Genomic DNA, 17,039 nt, shown 5'->3' with positions numbered 1-17,039 from the left:
TTTTCCCCTTGCTTTGAACAGGACCAGCACCATATGGTTGTAGAGCCTGTTGACATTGTTCAGCAGGTTCATCATCAAGTTCACTATCTCTATCATTAACCAGACTCCTAGGGAACCGGTTAACTGTAAATTCATCAGTTGCAGACTTACTGTGAACAATGTCATCCACATATAAATTTATTATATCACAACTATGCAAACCAAACAACTCATACATTGATGGATCATCTGTTACCTCCCTTATCTCATTGTTTGGTAGAATACACTTAACTTTGAAAACTATATTGTGACCCACAGGCACATGTGTGATGAGTTCATTGTAGATGTCATACACCATGTCCAAGTAGTCATATAAGTCTGGATTAACAATTTTAACTACAGTCTTCCCACTCCAATGGTATTCAATAGCACACTTAACATTCATTGCTAAAAAAAAATCAAATGTGAAAATAGAGAAAATCAATAACAATACTTAATACTCATTAATACAATATGTGGAATGGCCTTTCAGGATCACAAGTTGCCAAATAAATTATCTTTGTCATGGTAGAGGTTGAGAATGAAATTAGGAACTGACAACTAAGAAGAGAAACTAAATGCATTCCCAAACAAGCTAAAGCATTAGAATGGTAAACTCTTCATCAAACATTTCAGATAATACACAAGTCAAAGCATTTATACATCCAAAAAAGAAATTTCCAAATCAAAATCGAGGACCAATCATAGCAATGCATAATACAGAGAACCTAATCATAGGATTTTTCAAATATCACATATTTTTCCATATATATTTTCTCATAACAAGATAATTTGGTTAACTCATCAATCCAAACTTAACATAAATGACTGATCTTTTCTAACTCTTTTTTGTTTTTTTTCCAAAAATGATCAATAATCTCATAATTTACCCTCATATGTGAATAAAAACAACATTTGGGATAGATAGATATGATATGGATTCCTCTTACAGAGCCTCTCACTTCCAAAAGATTTTCAAAACTACCTATCAATATTGGATTTAAATCTGTCTATGTGAATCAGAAATACAGATTAGGCAAATCTAGAGAATTCAATTCTTACATTCAATAAGCTCCTTCATTTTCTGAATCATTTAACGACAACAATCGCCAAATCAAATCGAAATATACATGAAAATGAGGTCAAAATCTCAACATATGGGCACATATTGCAAGATCATCACCCCAATCATGGGATGATTCTCTGTGCTACGAAATCTCATCATCATCTTCTAGAGATTTACACTACTTAATCAATCCGAACTGAAAAATTAAAAATCTCCATCTCCAATATTCCATAGGATGTAAACCCTAGATTAACTAAGGAAGAAGAACCCTAAATGCCCAAGAAGAAGAAGCTGAACCCTACATACCTTGGGAGAGGTTTGCATGCCGGAGGGGGGAGAGGTTTGCACGCCGGAGGGAAGAGGTTTGCACGCCGGAGGAAAGAGGTTCGCACACTGGTAAGCTTTCTACCTGAGAATCTCAAGCCGGAGGGCACGATCGAGTTGCAGGTTACCGTCTTCTTTTTCATCTTGTTCGACCGAGTGAGTGAGGAGTGAGAGGGAGATGGGTTTAGAAGAATAAATGAAAGGGAAGGCAATATTGTCCTCTCACAATAGGTGGGGGTATTTTGGGTATATTGTAAAAAAAAAAAAAGATTTTCATTCATTTAACACGGTCGGCTAACAGCAGGGACCGATTTGGAATTTTTTGAATTTTTAGGGGGTGGTGTGGAATAAGGACCAAAGTTCAAGGGGTGGCAATGCAATTTTCTCTATATATATATATATATATTATTTTTTTGGGTCTTGCTCTATGTAACCACAATTAATTATTGTATTACACATTATAACAAGAGTAGGCAAGTTTGCAAATCTATCAAATCTGCTCCATCCATTATTGAGAAGACTGTTTTAAGAAACTTTCTTGCCTGAAGCTTGTCAAATGAAAGAAAAATTACAAAGAAGATCAACTATACCTTCAACGAATTCAACAAGAGGATGTATTTGGCTTGTATTAATAGGAGCTATTTCTGTGGATTACCCTCTGTCCTTTCGATGCCCAGGTTGTAGTCAGAGTAGAGTTGTGGGAGTGACGACCATGGTGGCTAGTGGATGTGGTGATCAGGGAGGGATAAATATAGGGAAGTGGGGGGAGGGGTAAAAATGTCAAATAATGTAAGTAGGGTGAGGAAATACATTGGTCTAGGTTTGCAATTCCTATCTTTATTTTAGTAAATTTGGTTAAAGGAAACAATAAGTGGATAATTTAGAAAACCTAAACCTGTTTTTAGGTAATGTTATAATTTTCCCCTATGAATTCCCCTACCTTATTATTACATAATAGCCTCTCTGAGTTGTTTGGTTTAGAAGGGGCATAAAAGGTGTTTACCAAACTTTATGTAACCATGTCTAGCTAGACACAAAATATGGGGTCATTTCAAAAAAGGGATGAGAGAAAAAATCTAGACCTCTCTCTTTACTCTTTTTTTTTTTTTAATGAAGGATATCCAGGAGAACATTTGGTCTACAGGAAAATCTTAAGAATTTCAGAACCAAAATATGAGAGTCTAACTGGATATTCCTTCAATATAGGATGCTGTTTTGTGCACCTCATTGGTGTGTTCCTCTATGCCGCTTGCTAAAAACCTCTCTCTTAATAAAAAATAAATTTGAGTTTATTTTCAAACCATTTTTTAATACAAAACAAAGGAATAAATAATATATTAGCACCATCACTTTCATTCTTTTTTTTTCGGTGAAAGCACCATTACTTTCATTCAAGTAACACATTATTTACAATTGTTATAGTGCTAATGTAATAGGGCCACCTCAAATTGTTTCCCCTTTATAAATATAAGATTTGGCAAAATACAAATAGAAAGCCAATTGTATTGCACTAAGACCTGCAAGAAGCCAATAGAAGTAATCAATATGAGCTCGGTTGATATTGTTTGAAAACCAACTATCTTGGTCAGCCCCACCAGTTGCCTTTTCAATTGCAGAGATAAGGAAGGTACTAAGGAAACTTCCTATGCCAAATATGCTTAGGTAAAGGGAGAGGCCTAAACTTCTCAGCCCATTTGGAACCTGGTCATAAAAAAATTCTTGCAGACCAACCATGGTGAAAACATCAGCAACTCCAATCAAAACATATTGAGGAACCAACCACCAAACACTCATTGGAACTGTAGCTTTTGGGTTATCAACAAGCCCAGAATCTATAGCAATTTGAAGCCTTTGCTTCTCAACTATTGCTGCTACCACCATAGCCACCGTAGAGAAAATCATTCCAGTTCCTATTCTTTGAAGCATTCTAAAGCCTGAGTGTCTCTTGGTAAAGAATCTGGCTATCGGAACGATGATACGATCATAGATGGGAACAAAAGTGACAATTGAAAAGGTGATTAGGGTTTGGAGTGATGCAGCTGGTATCTCGAATCCTGACCCTATTGATCTATCCATGGTAGCACCTTGCTTGGTGAAGAAAGTAGGAGGTTGAGAAAATACAATTGCATACACTAAGCATGTGGTCCATATAGGAACCAACCTCAAGACTGCTTTTGCATCTTCCACTTGATCTGCACTGCAAACTTCCCATTCCTTGTTTGAACCATCTGATGCAGTTGCTAATGCCTTGTCAAGAAATCTACAAAAAATAGAAAACCAAAACTAAGTACCTTGTGAGTGAGGATTCCATTTAAAGTTGTAGAATGGTCGAATTGCTTAGAACTGATCTCAGCATGTTAGAACAGCAATGGATGGATGTATATATTCTCCAAATTATGGAAGTAAGGATCCAATAAGCTTCAGAGTGATCATGGAGGTGTCTTTTATTCTCTTAAGCAATTGTGACTCGAATCATGTCTGACAAACTTGAGTGAGTCTTCAAAGTTAATCTTTGGGTTATTTAGAGAAAAGAAAAGAACCCAGTTTATCCCAAAAATCAATTCCCCCAATCTTTTCTAGGTCATTTAGACCATGTATTTATCTAATCCAAGAATCTGTGAGAATCAGATAAGTTCTTCCAAGAAGAATCATTCTATAAGATTAATAGTGATATGAGGTAGCATGCCACCCTTGGCCTAATGGTCAGGTCTCCTACTGTTGAAAGTGGAGACCCAGAATAGAATCCCACCTCAAGTGGAGGAGTTGGGTTTGGTGTGAATAAATGTAATATTTTCATAGAGAATTCTTACTTGAATTGGTTTGAACCTCGCCGAGGAAGCGTTTCTCCTACTTCTTTGTCAATAGAAGCAGGCGAATAAGCGATCTGCCAATTCCTTGCAGCTGCAACAAACACTTGAACAATCCGCGTAAATGGGTTGGTCTTAGTCTCATTGAAACTGTATCGATAAGTCTTGGTTCCAAGGAAGAAAACAGCAAGTCCAATAGCCATGGCTATGCAAGGAATTCCAAATCCAAAACCCCAGCTCAAGTTATCCTGAATGTAGGTCAAAATGGGTATTGTGAACATTAAACCCACACACATACCAAAATACCACCAATTGAAGAAAGAGCTCCTCGACTTGCATTCCTGTGGATGTCTCACATCAAACTGATCAGCTCCAAATGCCTGTACAGATGGCTTGTGTCCACCTTGCCCAAGGGCCACCAAATACAGTGAAGAGAAGAACAAGATGATTTGGAATTGTGGAGGACGGCAGGAGGTGTTGTTATCAGTGTTGTGACAGTTATTAGATGAACCATGTGAAGGAAGCACAGCTGATAGAGTTAACAAACTTAGCCCCTGCATTAAATAAGTGGAAAAACTTAGAAGACTAATCAGATAAGCTAGGCAGGAATGCAGGATTAAAGGTAACCACAAAGGAGTCAAGGTAAGGACCCACAGATGGGTCAGAATGAGTGTCCAAGAGGCTCACAACCTTCTTGATCATGGCCAAATCCAGATATCACATTCTGTCTGCCTTTCCTTAGGTCCAATGTCCATTTTCTCACCCTCCTCATCTAAGGCCAAATCCAAACATGTTTAATAGGGATTTTCTTCGTTGGAGACATATATTGACTCACCTAAGCAAAAAGGAATCGGTCTTATTAGGATTTTGTGAAAACCTTAACTAGTGTGGAGGAGTCTAGACTAAAAAGAATGCAATGTTGTACATGTAGAAAAGTTTTACCGTGAAATGAATAAGATCACGTGAAAGCTCTACACTTCGAATTTAAGGCAATAATAAATGATTGAATGTTTTGGTCTTGAATCGATCAAGGTCGATATCAGATGGATCATTTTGATTTGAACCGTATCAGACAAACTTACCCTTACTTTTAATAAAAATCAAAATTTTATTATATTTTTACCATTAGACCATACTAGTGTATCAAGATCAGAAAGAATCAAGAATCAAGGATCGGTCAAGATTGATACTGTTCCAATCTAGAGGAAGATAATGAGCAACAGTGAGATCCAACGGCTGGGGTGCATTCTGGACCCTCAGCCGTTGGATCCTCACTATAAGGCAGAATGGACGAACAAGAATAGTCGGCCAATGGGTTAGGTTGTCGCCGTTAGTGGAGGGTCCCACTGGTTAATAATTGATACCGTCGGCGTGCACTAAAAGCAAGCAAACAGGACCCCAATAGTGATCGATTTCCGTGCTCCGATGTCAGATGGTAAGATGGCCTTGCCAGTCGCCAACAAACATGCTCAGAGAGGTAATCTTCCTCAACAGCGTAGCATTTTAGTGACGAAAATACCCCTTATCTGACCACATGTCGTTACCCAATGGTCTCCGGTCTCCACAGGAATATAGAGAGAAGGAAGAGAGGGACGAACCAGGATATACAAGAGAGACGAGAAGATGATGGCGCGATAGCGTCCAAGCCAAGCGTCGGCGACAAAAGCTCCCAACAAAGGAAGGATAGACGCAGCTCCCGACCATGCGTTGACGTTCTCGGCAGCCATGGCCATGGGCTGCTGCAGCGGCCCCGTCAGGTAGCTTATGAGATTTGATTCTATCCCATAATACGCAAACCTCTCCGTAATCTCCACTCCTGCAACACCCACACCCTCAAAAATCAAAAGGGAATTAAAAAGAAAACGAAAACTATATAAAGAAAATCTATCTTACCGATGATAAAGCCGGCGGATCTCCATCCGCCGGTGTTGGATCTACTAACGGGACGACGATCTTTGTAGTCGACGACACCATGGACGGTGGCGTCATCTGCAATTGGTAGCAACGGAGCTTCACAGCCTTCATCACCACTTGTAGAACCTGATGCAGCCATCCGTCTCTCAGTGGCTTTTGGGAATCTTTTTGAGTGGTACCACCATACGTGTTGTCTATTAAATATCGGGTCTTGTTGATTGTCAGCGAGTCGGTGCCAAAGTACCTACATTGCTTCTTCTTTTTTTTTTTTTTTCTAGTGAAAATGACTTACGTTAATTTTTTTTTTGTTTTTCAACATTGTAAGGAGCTGCTCAAGGGGTCTTTACTCCCACAAAAGAGGGAGTGATAGGAAGAGGAGGGGAGAAGGGGAATGCATGTAATAGGAGTTCATCCCTAAGCCATAAATTTGGCGCCTGCTCTACAAGCAGAGATTGCAACTTGTGCGCTACTGGATTCACCCATGTTATATCCAAACCTTATTTGTGCACACCTTGACTTTGCAGTTTACAATGCTCGGTGAAGTACTTGGAGTTGGTCACTTGATCAACTGCTCTCAAGTGTATTGATGTTTAGTTTGTATTAACTTCTTGTTTTTTCAAGGAGTGTGGTTTTGGATTCTTGTTGACTCCTCCATGGGTCTATACTTAACCCCTATACAAGTTTACTATGTTATGGCCAATAGGCCCTTGAACTTGAATGAGAATTTTTTTTTTGTCGACTTGCTACTCTCTCTCTCTCTCGCTTTTCTTATTTTTTTTTATTAATTTTTTTTTAAATGCTAATCTATCCTATAACACCCCCTCATGTGGGTTAGGGGTGTCAATTGGTTGGTTCAGGCTGATTTCGATCAAGCTGAATCGGTTTTGATCTAGGAATGAGAGAGACCAAAACTAATCCATTAAGGAACTTCGATTTTCGTTCAATTTGATTTCGATTTATTTCGGTTTTTCAATATCGATTTATTATTGGGCTTGGACAGTAATGAAATCTTACATAACCAGTAGTGACAAAGATTTGGTGAAAATACTTTAAATTTATTACAGAATCATGGTTTATCACTGTAAGGGAAAGATAACTAATATTGAAGCTACTGGATAACTAATTAATAAGAAGATAATTAATATTGAAATCACAAATGAACCCTACAGTCCAATAATTCATTTAACTATCCAACTAATTTTGTATGGTAAACAAGGAGATCAATGGAAGCATTGTTAGAATTTACAAATCAATTTCCCTATTCATAACCTCATATTCATTGATTTGTAACAATAACCCTTATGAAAAAAAAATATTCTCAGTAATATTGTAAAAAATGGATAATCAATTAACCTATTTATAACTTCATAATCACTTAATTTTTATTGGTTTCATTCGTTTTGGTTTGGTTTTCAGCCAGTCCCAATATCTCAGTCCAAAACAATCCAATAAGAATCGGTTTGGTTGGGTCCGGGTTCTTTCGATCGGTTCTATCAGTTCGGGCTAAGTTTTGACACCCCTAATGTGGTTGGAGTTGATCCTCACACCTTGAGGCACCAATTTCTATAGCTGATGCTGCTACCATTGCTCTAAGCATGGGAACCACATTTCGTCGACTTGTAATGTCATAATGTAAATGCTCTCTATCATATATTTTTTTAAAATTTAATTTCATTAATATTTTAAGAAATAAATTTATTGAAAATTAGATCGTGGCAAGGCCGAGGCTTCTTGATTACATAAATCAAGAAGTCAAGGAGTGGAAATGGGCCAAATTGTTGGACACGATAGCAAAAGTGCCCTCCAAGCTTGAGAATTAACAACATTCTTAATCTCTCAACTAATGTGTGAAAAATTACATTCCACAAAAAAAGAGGACAAGTGACAAATGTCCTGGATGATAGGGGATAAGTGAAGGGGCATGGGTTTAGATGGGTTTCTAATCAGGTAAATCAATTTTAGATTGTCCGATTCCACACTAATCTTGTCAAAGCATTCTCTAATAGAGTGGAGGAGAGCACCTTAGATGGCCAAAGACTCTCCATCAAGGATGGAGTCAAAGTGCATCGGATCAAATACAACCAGCTTGTAGGAGACTCTATGACCACGAACTAAGAAACCCAAAGTGTGGGGCTACTTCGCATTTTTTCATATCCTAATCATGTGGGTCTAGCACAAACATTCTATTAATCTCGGCCATGTGAGCTTCTATTAATGATACCATTTCTCATGTCATGATTAGTGTGATGTAGGCGATTCTTCCCATAATGTTGGTAGGGGAATTTTTTTTTTCCAAGGATAGTCTCTATGTGACCTTGCATATACATGTCGATAAAATAAAATAATATAATATATATTGTCGAAAATACCTCTGCCCTAATTTACTTCAATAGTGAATACAAAGCTATTTTTCTTATTGTTCATAGTGTAATTATGTATGCAATAAGTTGTCATTATTTTACGTGCACACAAACGAGAAATAATTTTTCATATTACACAAAATATCATAATGAAGTTATCATTTTCATTTATGAACAAAATGATTAACATTTCCATTGCCAATGATTATGCAAAACAATTTCTATCTTCTAATTCCTGCATTGTAGAGTACGTATGGTTGCAAAGGGAAATTAAATGGAGGTAAAAATTTTTAAATCCAAAAAGGAATTTTTGTAACCATTATTTGTCCATGCGATTGTGGGGTCAGTATGGGCTTGCAGGATTAATCAGGCTGAAGGCCGGGATACCCATCGTTAGCAAAAAAAAAGAAAAAAATGCCCCTTTGTGAGTCTACTATGTTATGGTCAATAGGCCCTTGAATTTGAACGAGAAAAAAAGTTTTTGTCCACTTATCATTTGTTAAGTTTGTCTCGAATTCTTAACCCATTTTAAAGATTGATCTGCTCCGACATAGTTTGGTGGTGACCCGAATGGGAAGTTTTCTAAGATCTATGATGGAAGTAGAAGGGTTGGGCCGATAGGCCCAAGCCCGGAGCCCATCATTGTTCTCGTATGGGGGTGCGGGGGCGTATGGTTCGACCGGATCAACTGCGACCCAATGGGTCAACCCGCTACTTGGAGTGTATATAATGTACTATTGTCTTGTTGAGAAAGTCATTGTATTTTGGGGGTTTTTCGAGCTATGGTTTCAGGGCAAGTTTTCTCGCCGCTACTTGGGTGTAATCTCTCTTCTGCATAGTGAAACATCTTCTTCTTCGCCAGAGGACGTAGCACACCACCCTGGTGTGTGAACCTCGTTAAATCTCTGTATCGTGCGGATCCATTGTCTCTTTATTTTTCGTATTTCTTGGTGTTTGATCTAACATTATTTTCTCTCTCTTCTTCTTTTTTATATCTTTTAATCTTTTTTTAATGCTACATCCCTCATGTGGTTTAGCAGTGTCAATTGGTTGGTTTGACTCGATTTCTGTTTGGTTGAATTGGTTTCGGTCTAGGAATAAGGGAGACCAAAACCAATCCATTAAGGAACTTTGATTTTCGTTCGGTTTTGATATCGGTCTAATTTGGTTTTGATTATTTCAATTTTCAATATCGGACTGGTACCGATTTAAATCAGTTTATTATCGGGCTTGGACATTGATGAAATGTTATCAAATCTCATAAGCCATTCAAGGCTTTTGATTGGGTTGATACACCTTCAAGTCGTGGGTCGATCCATTAGGTCGTGGTCAATAATCAGCCCAACCCTCTACTTCCATCATGGATCTCAGAAAAAAACTCATTGGGGTTGCCACCAAAATATATCGGAGTGGGTTATTCTTTGAAACAAATCAAGAATTCGAGACAAGCATAACATTAGCCATTCAAAACTTGGTTTCTTAAGGAACAGAAATAGGAAATTGAAAAGATTAACAGATAGAACGAAGAAATATCAGAAAAATCAGATTCTTGACTAATTGATAAATAATGTAATGTACACCTGTTATAGTGCTAATGTGAAGTCCCCTATATAAGGCCCCCCTCAAATTTTACTTCCCATTTTATAGAGATAAGATTTGGCAAAATACATATAGAAAGCCAATTGTACTGAACTAAGACCTGCAAGAAGCCAATAGAAGTAATCTAGATGAGCTCGATTGAGATTGTTTGAAAACCAACTATCTTGGCCATCTCCACCAGTTGCCTTTTCAATTGCAGAGATAAGAAAGCTACTAAAGAAACTTCCAATGCCAAATATGCTAAGGTAAAGGGAAAGACCTAAACTCCTCAGCCCATCTGGAACTTGATCATAGAAAAATTCTTGCAGACCAACCATGGTGAAAACATCTGCAACTCCAAGCAAAACATATTGAGGAACCAACCACCAAACACTCATTGGAACTGTAGCTTGTGGTTTATCAAGAAGCCCAGAATCTATTGCAATTTGAAGTCTTTGCTTCTCAACTAATGCTGCTATCACCACAGCCACCATAGAGAAAAGCATTCCAGTTCCTATTCTTTGAAGCATTGTTATGCCTGAGTGTTTCTTGGTGAAGAATCTGGCTATCGGTACGACGATACGATCGTAAATAGGAATAAATGTGACAATTGAAAAGCTAATAAAGGTCTGGAGAGATGCAGCTGGTATCACAAACCCTGACCCTATTGATCTATCCATGGTGGCACCTTGCTTTGTGAAGAAAGTAGGAGGTTGAGAAAATACAATTGCATATACTAAGCATGTGGTCCATATAGGAACTAACCGCAAGACTGCTTTTGCATCTTCCACTTGATCCACACTGCACACCGCCCATTCCTTCTTTGAACCATCTGATGCATTTGCTAATGCCTTGTCCAGAAATCTACAACAAATGGAGAAACCAAAAATAAGTGCCTTTTGAAGGCTACCATTTAAAGTTGTAGACTGGTCAAGTAGCCTAGAACTGTTCTCAACATGTTATGGAACAACAATGTACGGATTTATTCTCCCAAATTATCAAACTAAGAAACAAGCTCCTAGTATCACTCTTTAGAGTGATCATCTTTGGGTGTTTTTTATTCTCTTAAAGAATTGTGACTAGGTCATGTTTGGCAAAATCTTTGAGTCTTCAAAGTGATTCTTTGGGTTTTGTCAAACAAATTAAAAATCAATTCCCCTCCTTTTCTAGGTCCTTTACACCCACTATTTATTTTATGCAAGAATTTGGGAGTATCAGATAAGGTCGTCCGAGAAGAATCACTCTATAGGATGAAGTTATATGAGGTACCATCCTTGGCTTGGTGGTAAGATCTCATACTGTTGAAAAAGAAGACCTGGATAAAATCCTGCCTCACATGGAAGGGTTGAATTTAATGGTGTTAATTGGTTTGGTTTTGTTTTTTGATTCGATTTGTACATGGTCTACGTAATTTGGTTTAAGTGAAAATAGCTTGCCGAGTGGAATAAAGTTTGAAAGAAAATTACAACCCCCATGAAGATAGCTAGAGTTCCACAATATCAAATCTGGTACCTTTCAACCCTCTTTTCACAACTAAAGAAAGAAACCCATGTTAGGTGATTTCACACAAGTCAATAAGTCAACAGAGAGTCAGAGACACATGATGGTAGGCTTTAATGTTGTTTAAATTCAATTTAATACAGCTTATATTTTACTTAGTTCGGTTCAAATCCATATTTTTTAATCTAAACATCAATACCTAACTGAACACAATGAAATTTCACTTCACAAATTTGAAATAGAACACCCCCCCACTTTTCTTTTTTTTGTTTGAACAGTTCAGTATTAAATTAGCGGTTTTGATTCCAATTCTTAATTGCACCCTTGGGTTTGGTGGGGATTACAATTGTACCAAAGGAAAATAAAAAAATAAGAAAATGATATGATGTTTTGCAGTATATAAAATAAAAGAGAAAGTTTTCCTTCATCGGTAGCTGAGTATAGGATGGTGTATATAAATGAAGGACAAAGTTTTTCTTCATCGGTGATTGAATGATGGAATGGTCCTAATCCCCATTTATCATCACTCCCCACCTCGCCCCCTATTGTATTTGGCTGATCATCGACCACGGTGAATGGAACCGTAGCCTTTAAGTAAAACTGAATCTTAAAATAAATTTAATATTTTCATAGAGAAACAACTAATAGACACAGAATTCTTACTTGAATTGGTTAGCACCTTGCCGAGGGACTGTTTCTCCCAGTTCCTTGTCAATGGAAGTGGGTGAATAAGCAATCTGCCAATTCCTTGCAGCTGCAACAAACACTTGTACAATCCGCATAAATGGGTTGTTCTTAGCCTCGTTGAAACTGTATCGATAACTCTTAGTTCCAAGCAAGAAAACAATTAGTCCAACTACCATGGTAATGCATGGGATTCCAAATCCAAGACCCCAACTCAAGTTGTCTTGAATGTAACTCAAAATGGTTATTGTGAACATTACACCCACACTCATTCCAAAATACCACCAATTGAAGAAAGAGCTCCTGGACTTGCACTCTTGTGGATCATGGACATTGAATTGATCAGCTCCAAAAGCCTGTACAGATGGCTTGTGTCCACCTTGTCCAACAGCCACCAAATACAGCGCAGAGAAGAACAATATGATTTGGATTTGAGAAGGACGGTTAGATGCACTTTGTGAAGGAAGCACAGCTGATAGTGTTAACAAACCTAGTCCCTGCCATAATAACCAGGTTTAAGTTGATTAAATATAAAGCTCACAAGATTAGTAGTGTGGGAATACCAGCTAAGCCTAATTCCTTATGCTCAGAAGCCTAATTCCTCTGCATTTATTAATAATGTCTATCATCTATTTTCTTGCAACACTCAGTTATATATTTGTCTCCTCTCCAATCAATTGGGGGTCAATTAGTGAACCAACGGTTTGGAGGATCTGGGGATACAAGCCCATGTATTGGGATGAGTGTCCAAAGTGTTCCTAGCCCTTGGATCACTAATTGACCACCCATTTAATTGGGGATGATTTTTTTCCCTCACTTTAACTATTTCCGGAAAGCATCTTGACTCTCCCCCCATTAGATGTGTGACATCTCCCCCCCTCTTTCCATACATGGCTGCCCTCTCCTCTTGGAGTTGGGACATAACCCATAATTTAGGAGTGACTGGGCCAGATTATTAATTCCAAAGTCAAGTTTTGCATTTGATCCATTTAAGTACACTATTTCTATTTTTAGAAAATTTTATTAGGGTTCACATTCTCCATCAGATCCAAGCTTCTCTCCAATTATTAGGTAACCCAATTAACCATTCTAACGACTAAGAGAATTTAAACACGTATCGCCAAATAGTCAAATAATTGGAGAGAATCTTTCTCCAATTGAACGACCTAATAATTGGAATGAATCTTTTTCCAACATTCCCTCCCCACTTCCATGGTCTTAATTAGAATTCCGGACTCAATAACCACAATGGCTGAACAGAATTAAGACCGTCAATCCCTATTCCAGGCAAATCTAACGGTTAAAAATCTAGGACTCCGATGTCTACGGCGGGACTTTCTCTATCCAATGACATGCTTCGTCAACACATTAACTTTTGTGACAAAAATACCCCTCATTTTGCCACACGTCGTGTTCCAATTGGACTCTACACTAATCTCCTCTATGTGTGTGTATGAGAGAGAGAGAGAGAGAGAGAGAGAGAGAGAGAGAGAGGGGTAGACGAACCAGGATATAGATGAGAGAAGAGAAGAGGATGGTGTGATAGCGTCCAAGCCAAGCGTCGGCGACAAAAGCTCCCAGTAGAGGAAGCATAGACGCAGCTCCCGACCACGCGTTCACGTTCTCCGCCGCCGTGGCCATGGACTGCTGCAGAGGCCCCGTCAGGTAGCTTATAAGGTTCGATTGGATTCCATAATACGCAAACCTCTCTGTAATCTCCACTCCTGCAACCATGAATAAGTGAATTGACCTCAAAACTCATAAAGGGAAAAATAACTAAAACTAAAGCTAAAAAATAAGCTTACCGATGATAAATCCGGCGGATCTCCACCCGCCGGTGTTGGATCTGCTAAAGAGACGACGGCCTTTGTAGTCAACGACACCGTGGACGGTGTCATCTGCTATTGATAACAGTGGAGCTTCACAGTCTTCACCGCTTGCAGAAGCTGCACATGATGCGGCCATTTCTCCTTAATCAAAGCCCCCCAACACTAACTCGTTCACGTTCCCCACTCCTTCCCAATTTTGTATATCTCTGCAAGATATTTACTAGTTTTTAAGGATTTAAAGTAGCTTTTGGATCTGTGGCTATGGGAAATACTGCTGGGAATCTTAAAAGTGGGTCCGGTATGATTGTCACCGGTGAGGGGAAATTACTCTTCCAATACATTTTGTCGGCTTATATATAATTTTTTGGGAAACCTTGGATTCCCATTTGAGATCCTTAAACGGTTCACCGTTAACTCATAAGGGTAGGTTTGTAAAATAGACAAAGTGCATGGCAAGATAATTCACCAAGGAATCTCCCTAGAAAATTTCCTCTATTCTTGTTTGTTTAATGGTCTAGTGTAGTGAGATTGGGAGTCAAAAAATCGTTGGTACATCAAATTCCATAATGTTTAACTGTAATCATAAAGATTTCTCAGGTCTAGGACTCTACGATCAATTGTAATCTTCGATTATTATTATTATTATTATTATTATTATTATTATTATTTCTTTTAGATAAATAATAAATACATTAAAATAAGGGGGAAAAAAAACATATAGTCCCAAACCAAATAGGGGTAAAGCTCAGGAAAGATCACAACCAAAGCCCAATGGGCATGATGACTCAAAAACATGTCAAAAACATCACAAAAGCCCACATGACCTTAGAAACAAATCATCACGTGTGGATTTTTCGTTGAAAGTTTTCAGAAACCATGTTCAATCTCTGTGAAAGGATAGGATAACTTTAGGAGTAGGCTAGCATTTTTAAGAATATATTTTCATATTGAATTTTTGAAAGGATAATCAAAGAACAAATTATCCCTCAATGGAATTCCAACAAAGGCAACAAATAGCAATTGAAATATTTCTTTGAGAAAGAAACACCAGAGTAGGCAGGGGTTAGTCTTAGCTCTCCAAATAGGAAAGCAATGCCTAGGAATAAAAGAGCTAAACTAAGCAACAAAAGCAACACTCGATCTTACCAAATTTAGAGCATAAAAGGGAGAGAATTTTCTTGATGAATTAGCTACCCAGTGGACAATATGGATTCAATTCCTCTGTGGCACAACGTGGTGTTCGATGTGCATCTAACGGCCAGAAACGCCTTGGCACACAACCCAAGACGATCGCACACAACCCAAGGAGCTTCTGAAATCTTTCCAATAAATTTGTTAAAGAAATGGAGGACTTTCGAGTTTCGTGATTGAAAAGAAGCTGCTTTATAGTGATATATAGTGGCCAAGATTATCCCTCAAAATATAGCAACCCTAGACCGCACAATTTTCCTTTTTGTTGATAAGAACCATCATAATTTAATTTGAAGAAACCAGCCGGTAAAGGTAACCATAATTGATTAGAAGTAGCAAAAGCCCTCACCCGTCACTCACCTAGCATCAAGGTACTCAACATAAGCCTTTTGAGCAGCAAGAATCAACAGAGGTAATACGTATTACTATTTCTTAATATTAATTATTATATTCAATTTTTAGTTGCGGTTATATATGACCACTTTTTGTTAATGCTATTTGACAATGGTAATAAGAAAAAGCTGCGTTATAGCGATATATAGTGGCGGTAATATATTATTCTCGTTGATTACTTATATATAACAGTGGTAGGATTTTACTGTTGCTAACTTGCTATATATCCCAACAGCAGTCAAGTGCTTTACAACACATTGATGGTTCAAATGACGAGGTACCAACATTGGCCTGGTGGTAAGCTCTCCTACTGTTGAAGGTGGTAAGGTCTCCTACTGTTGAAGGTGGTAAGCTCTTCTACTGTTGTTGTAGATCAACTAAAACAACAATAACAACAATTATAACTTTATCCCGATTAAATGGGGTTGGCTCCATGGATCCGATATGGTCTAAAATAGAAACGAAACTTGGCTACCATCTGGTTTGTAGCCAAATACTGGTACTATCCAGAGAAATAGAATCTCAAGGATAAGGGTGAAAAAATTCACCTAAAGTGGGTATTTTTAAACCTACCCTTGAGATTTCATTCAACCCATGATAGCAGCGAAATTTTTTACATAAAATAGTAGTAGATGTAAGAATTAAAAAAAAGTTTCAAAAGGAATAAAAAAGAGAAAAAATGAGAAACAAAGAAATAAACAGAAATTCTTACTTGAATTGGTTAGCACCTAGCCGAGGAACTGTTTCTCCCAGTTCCTTGTCAATGGAAGTGGGTGAATAAGCCACCTGCCAATTCCTTGCAGCTGCAATAAGAACTTGTACAATCCGCATAAATGGGTTGTTCTTAGCCTCATTGAAACTGTATCGATAAGTCTTGGTTCCAAGCAAGAAAACCACAAATCCAACAGCCATGATAATGCATGGGATTCCAAATCCAAGAGCCCAACTCAAGTTATCTTGAATGTAGCTCAAAAATGATATTGTGAACATTACACCCACACACAAGAAAAATACCACCAATTGAAGAAAGAGTTCCTAGACTTGCGTTCCTGTGGATGTCTCACATCGAATTGATCTGCTCCAAATGCCTGTACATATGGCTTCTGTCCACCTTGCCAAGCGCCACCAAATACAGTGAAGAGAAGAACATGATGATTTGGAATTGTAGGGAAGGTTGTGTCAGATTATTGAGAGAGCAAACCTTAGTGTTGCCTTCTTGATAAGAGAACTTTCAATCTATCACCTGTATGAAATATTCCTGATACCTGAAACAAAGATTGTTAGAAAAATTGGTGGGCTGAGTCGTGTCACTTGACACTGTCCTTAAGACCGTAGATGCCCCCTATGGTGCAACCGGGAATATTACAAAAAAAAA

At 38.1% G+C, this 17,039-nt stretch overlaps 2 protein-coding genes across 3 annotated transcripts; both read right to left on the bottom strand.

The window, feature by feature from the left end:
* Nucleotides 1-2,718: 2,718 nt before the first annotated feature.
* On the bottom strand, nucleotides 2,719-6,789 carry LOC122083269 (protein NRT1/ PTR FAMILY 5.10-like). Of its 2 annotated transcripts, XR_006141612.1 has the most exons (5): nucleotides 6,109-6,789; nucleotides 5,814-6,031; nucleotides 4,219-4,769; nucleotides 2,794-3,668; nucleotides 2,719-2,758 (listed from the first exon to the last, which is right to left on the bottom strand). XR_006141612.1 is itself a non-coding variant. In XM_042651019.1 (4 exons), the coding sequence occupies exons 1-4, from the start codon at nucleotides 6,266-6,268 to the stop codon at nucleotides 2,852-2,854; spliced, it is 1,746 nt and encodes a 581-aa protein (XP_042506953.1). In that variant the 5' UTR covers nucleotides 6,269-6,789; the 3' UTR covers nucleotides 2,735-2,851. The 2 variants fall into 2 exon arrangements, 1 of the variants encoding a protein (XP_042506953.1); XM_042651019.1 differs by having other exon boundaries at nucleotides 2,735-3,668.
* Nucleotides 6,790-10,019: 3,230 nt separating this feature from the next.
* LOC122083278 (protein NRT1/ PTR FAMILY 5.10-like) lies at nucleotides 10,020-14,296 on the bottom strand. Its single transcript, XM_042651033.1, has 4 exons — nucleotides 14,057-14,296; nucleotides 13,758-13,975; nucleotides 12,231-12,748; nucleotides 10,020-10,931 (listed from the first exon to the last, which is right to left on the bottom strand). Exons 1-4 carry the CDS (start codon nucleotides 14,214-14,216, stop codon nucleotides 10,112-10,114), a joined length of 1,716 nt encoding a protein of 571 aa, XP_042506967.1. The 5' UTR covers nucleotides 14,217-14,296; the 3' UTR covers nucleotides 10,020-10,111.
* Between the last annotated feature and the right edge of the window lie 2,743 nt (nucleotides 14,297-17,039).

Source organism: Macadamia integrifolia, chromosome 1, assembly GCF_013358625.1.
Source record: "Macadamia integrifolia cultivar HAES 741 chromosome 1, SCU_Mint_v3, whole genome shotgun sequence".
Classification (NCBI taxonomy): domain Eukaryota; kingdom Viridiplantae; phylum Streptophyta; class Magnoliopsida; order Proteales; family Proteaceae; genus Macadamia; species Macadamia integrifolia.
The sequence above is the reverse complement of the archived record's forward strand: the minus strand, read 5'-3'. Positions and strand labels throughout refer to the sequence as shown.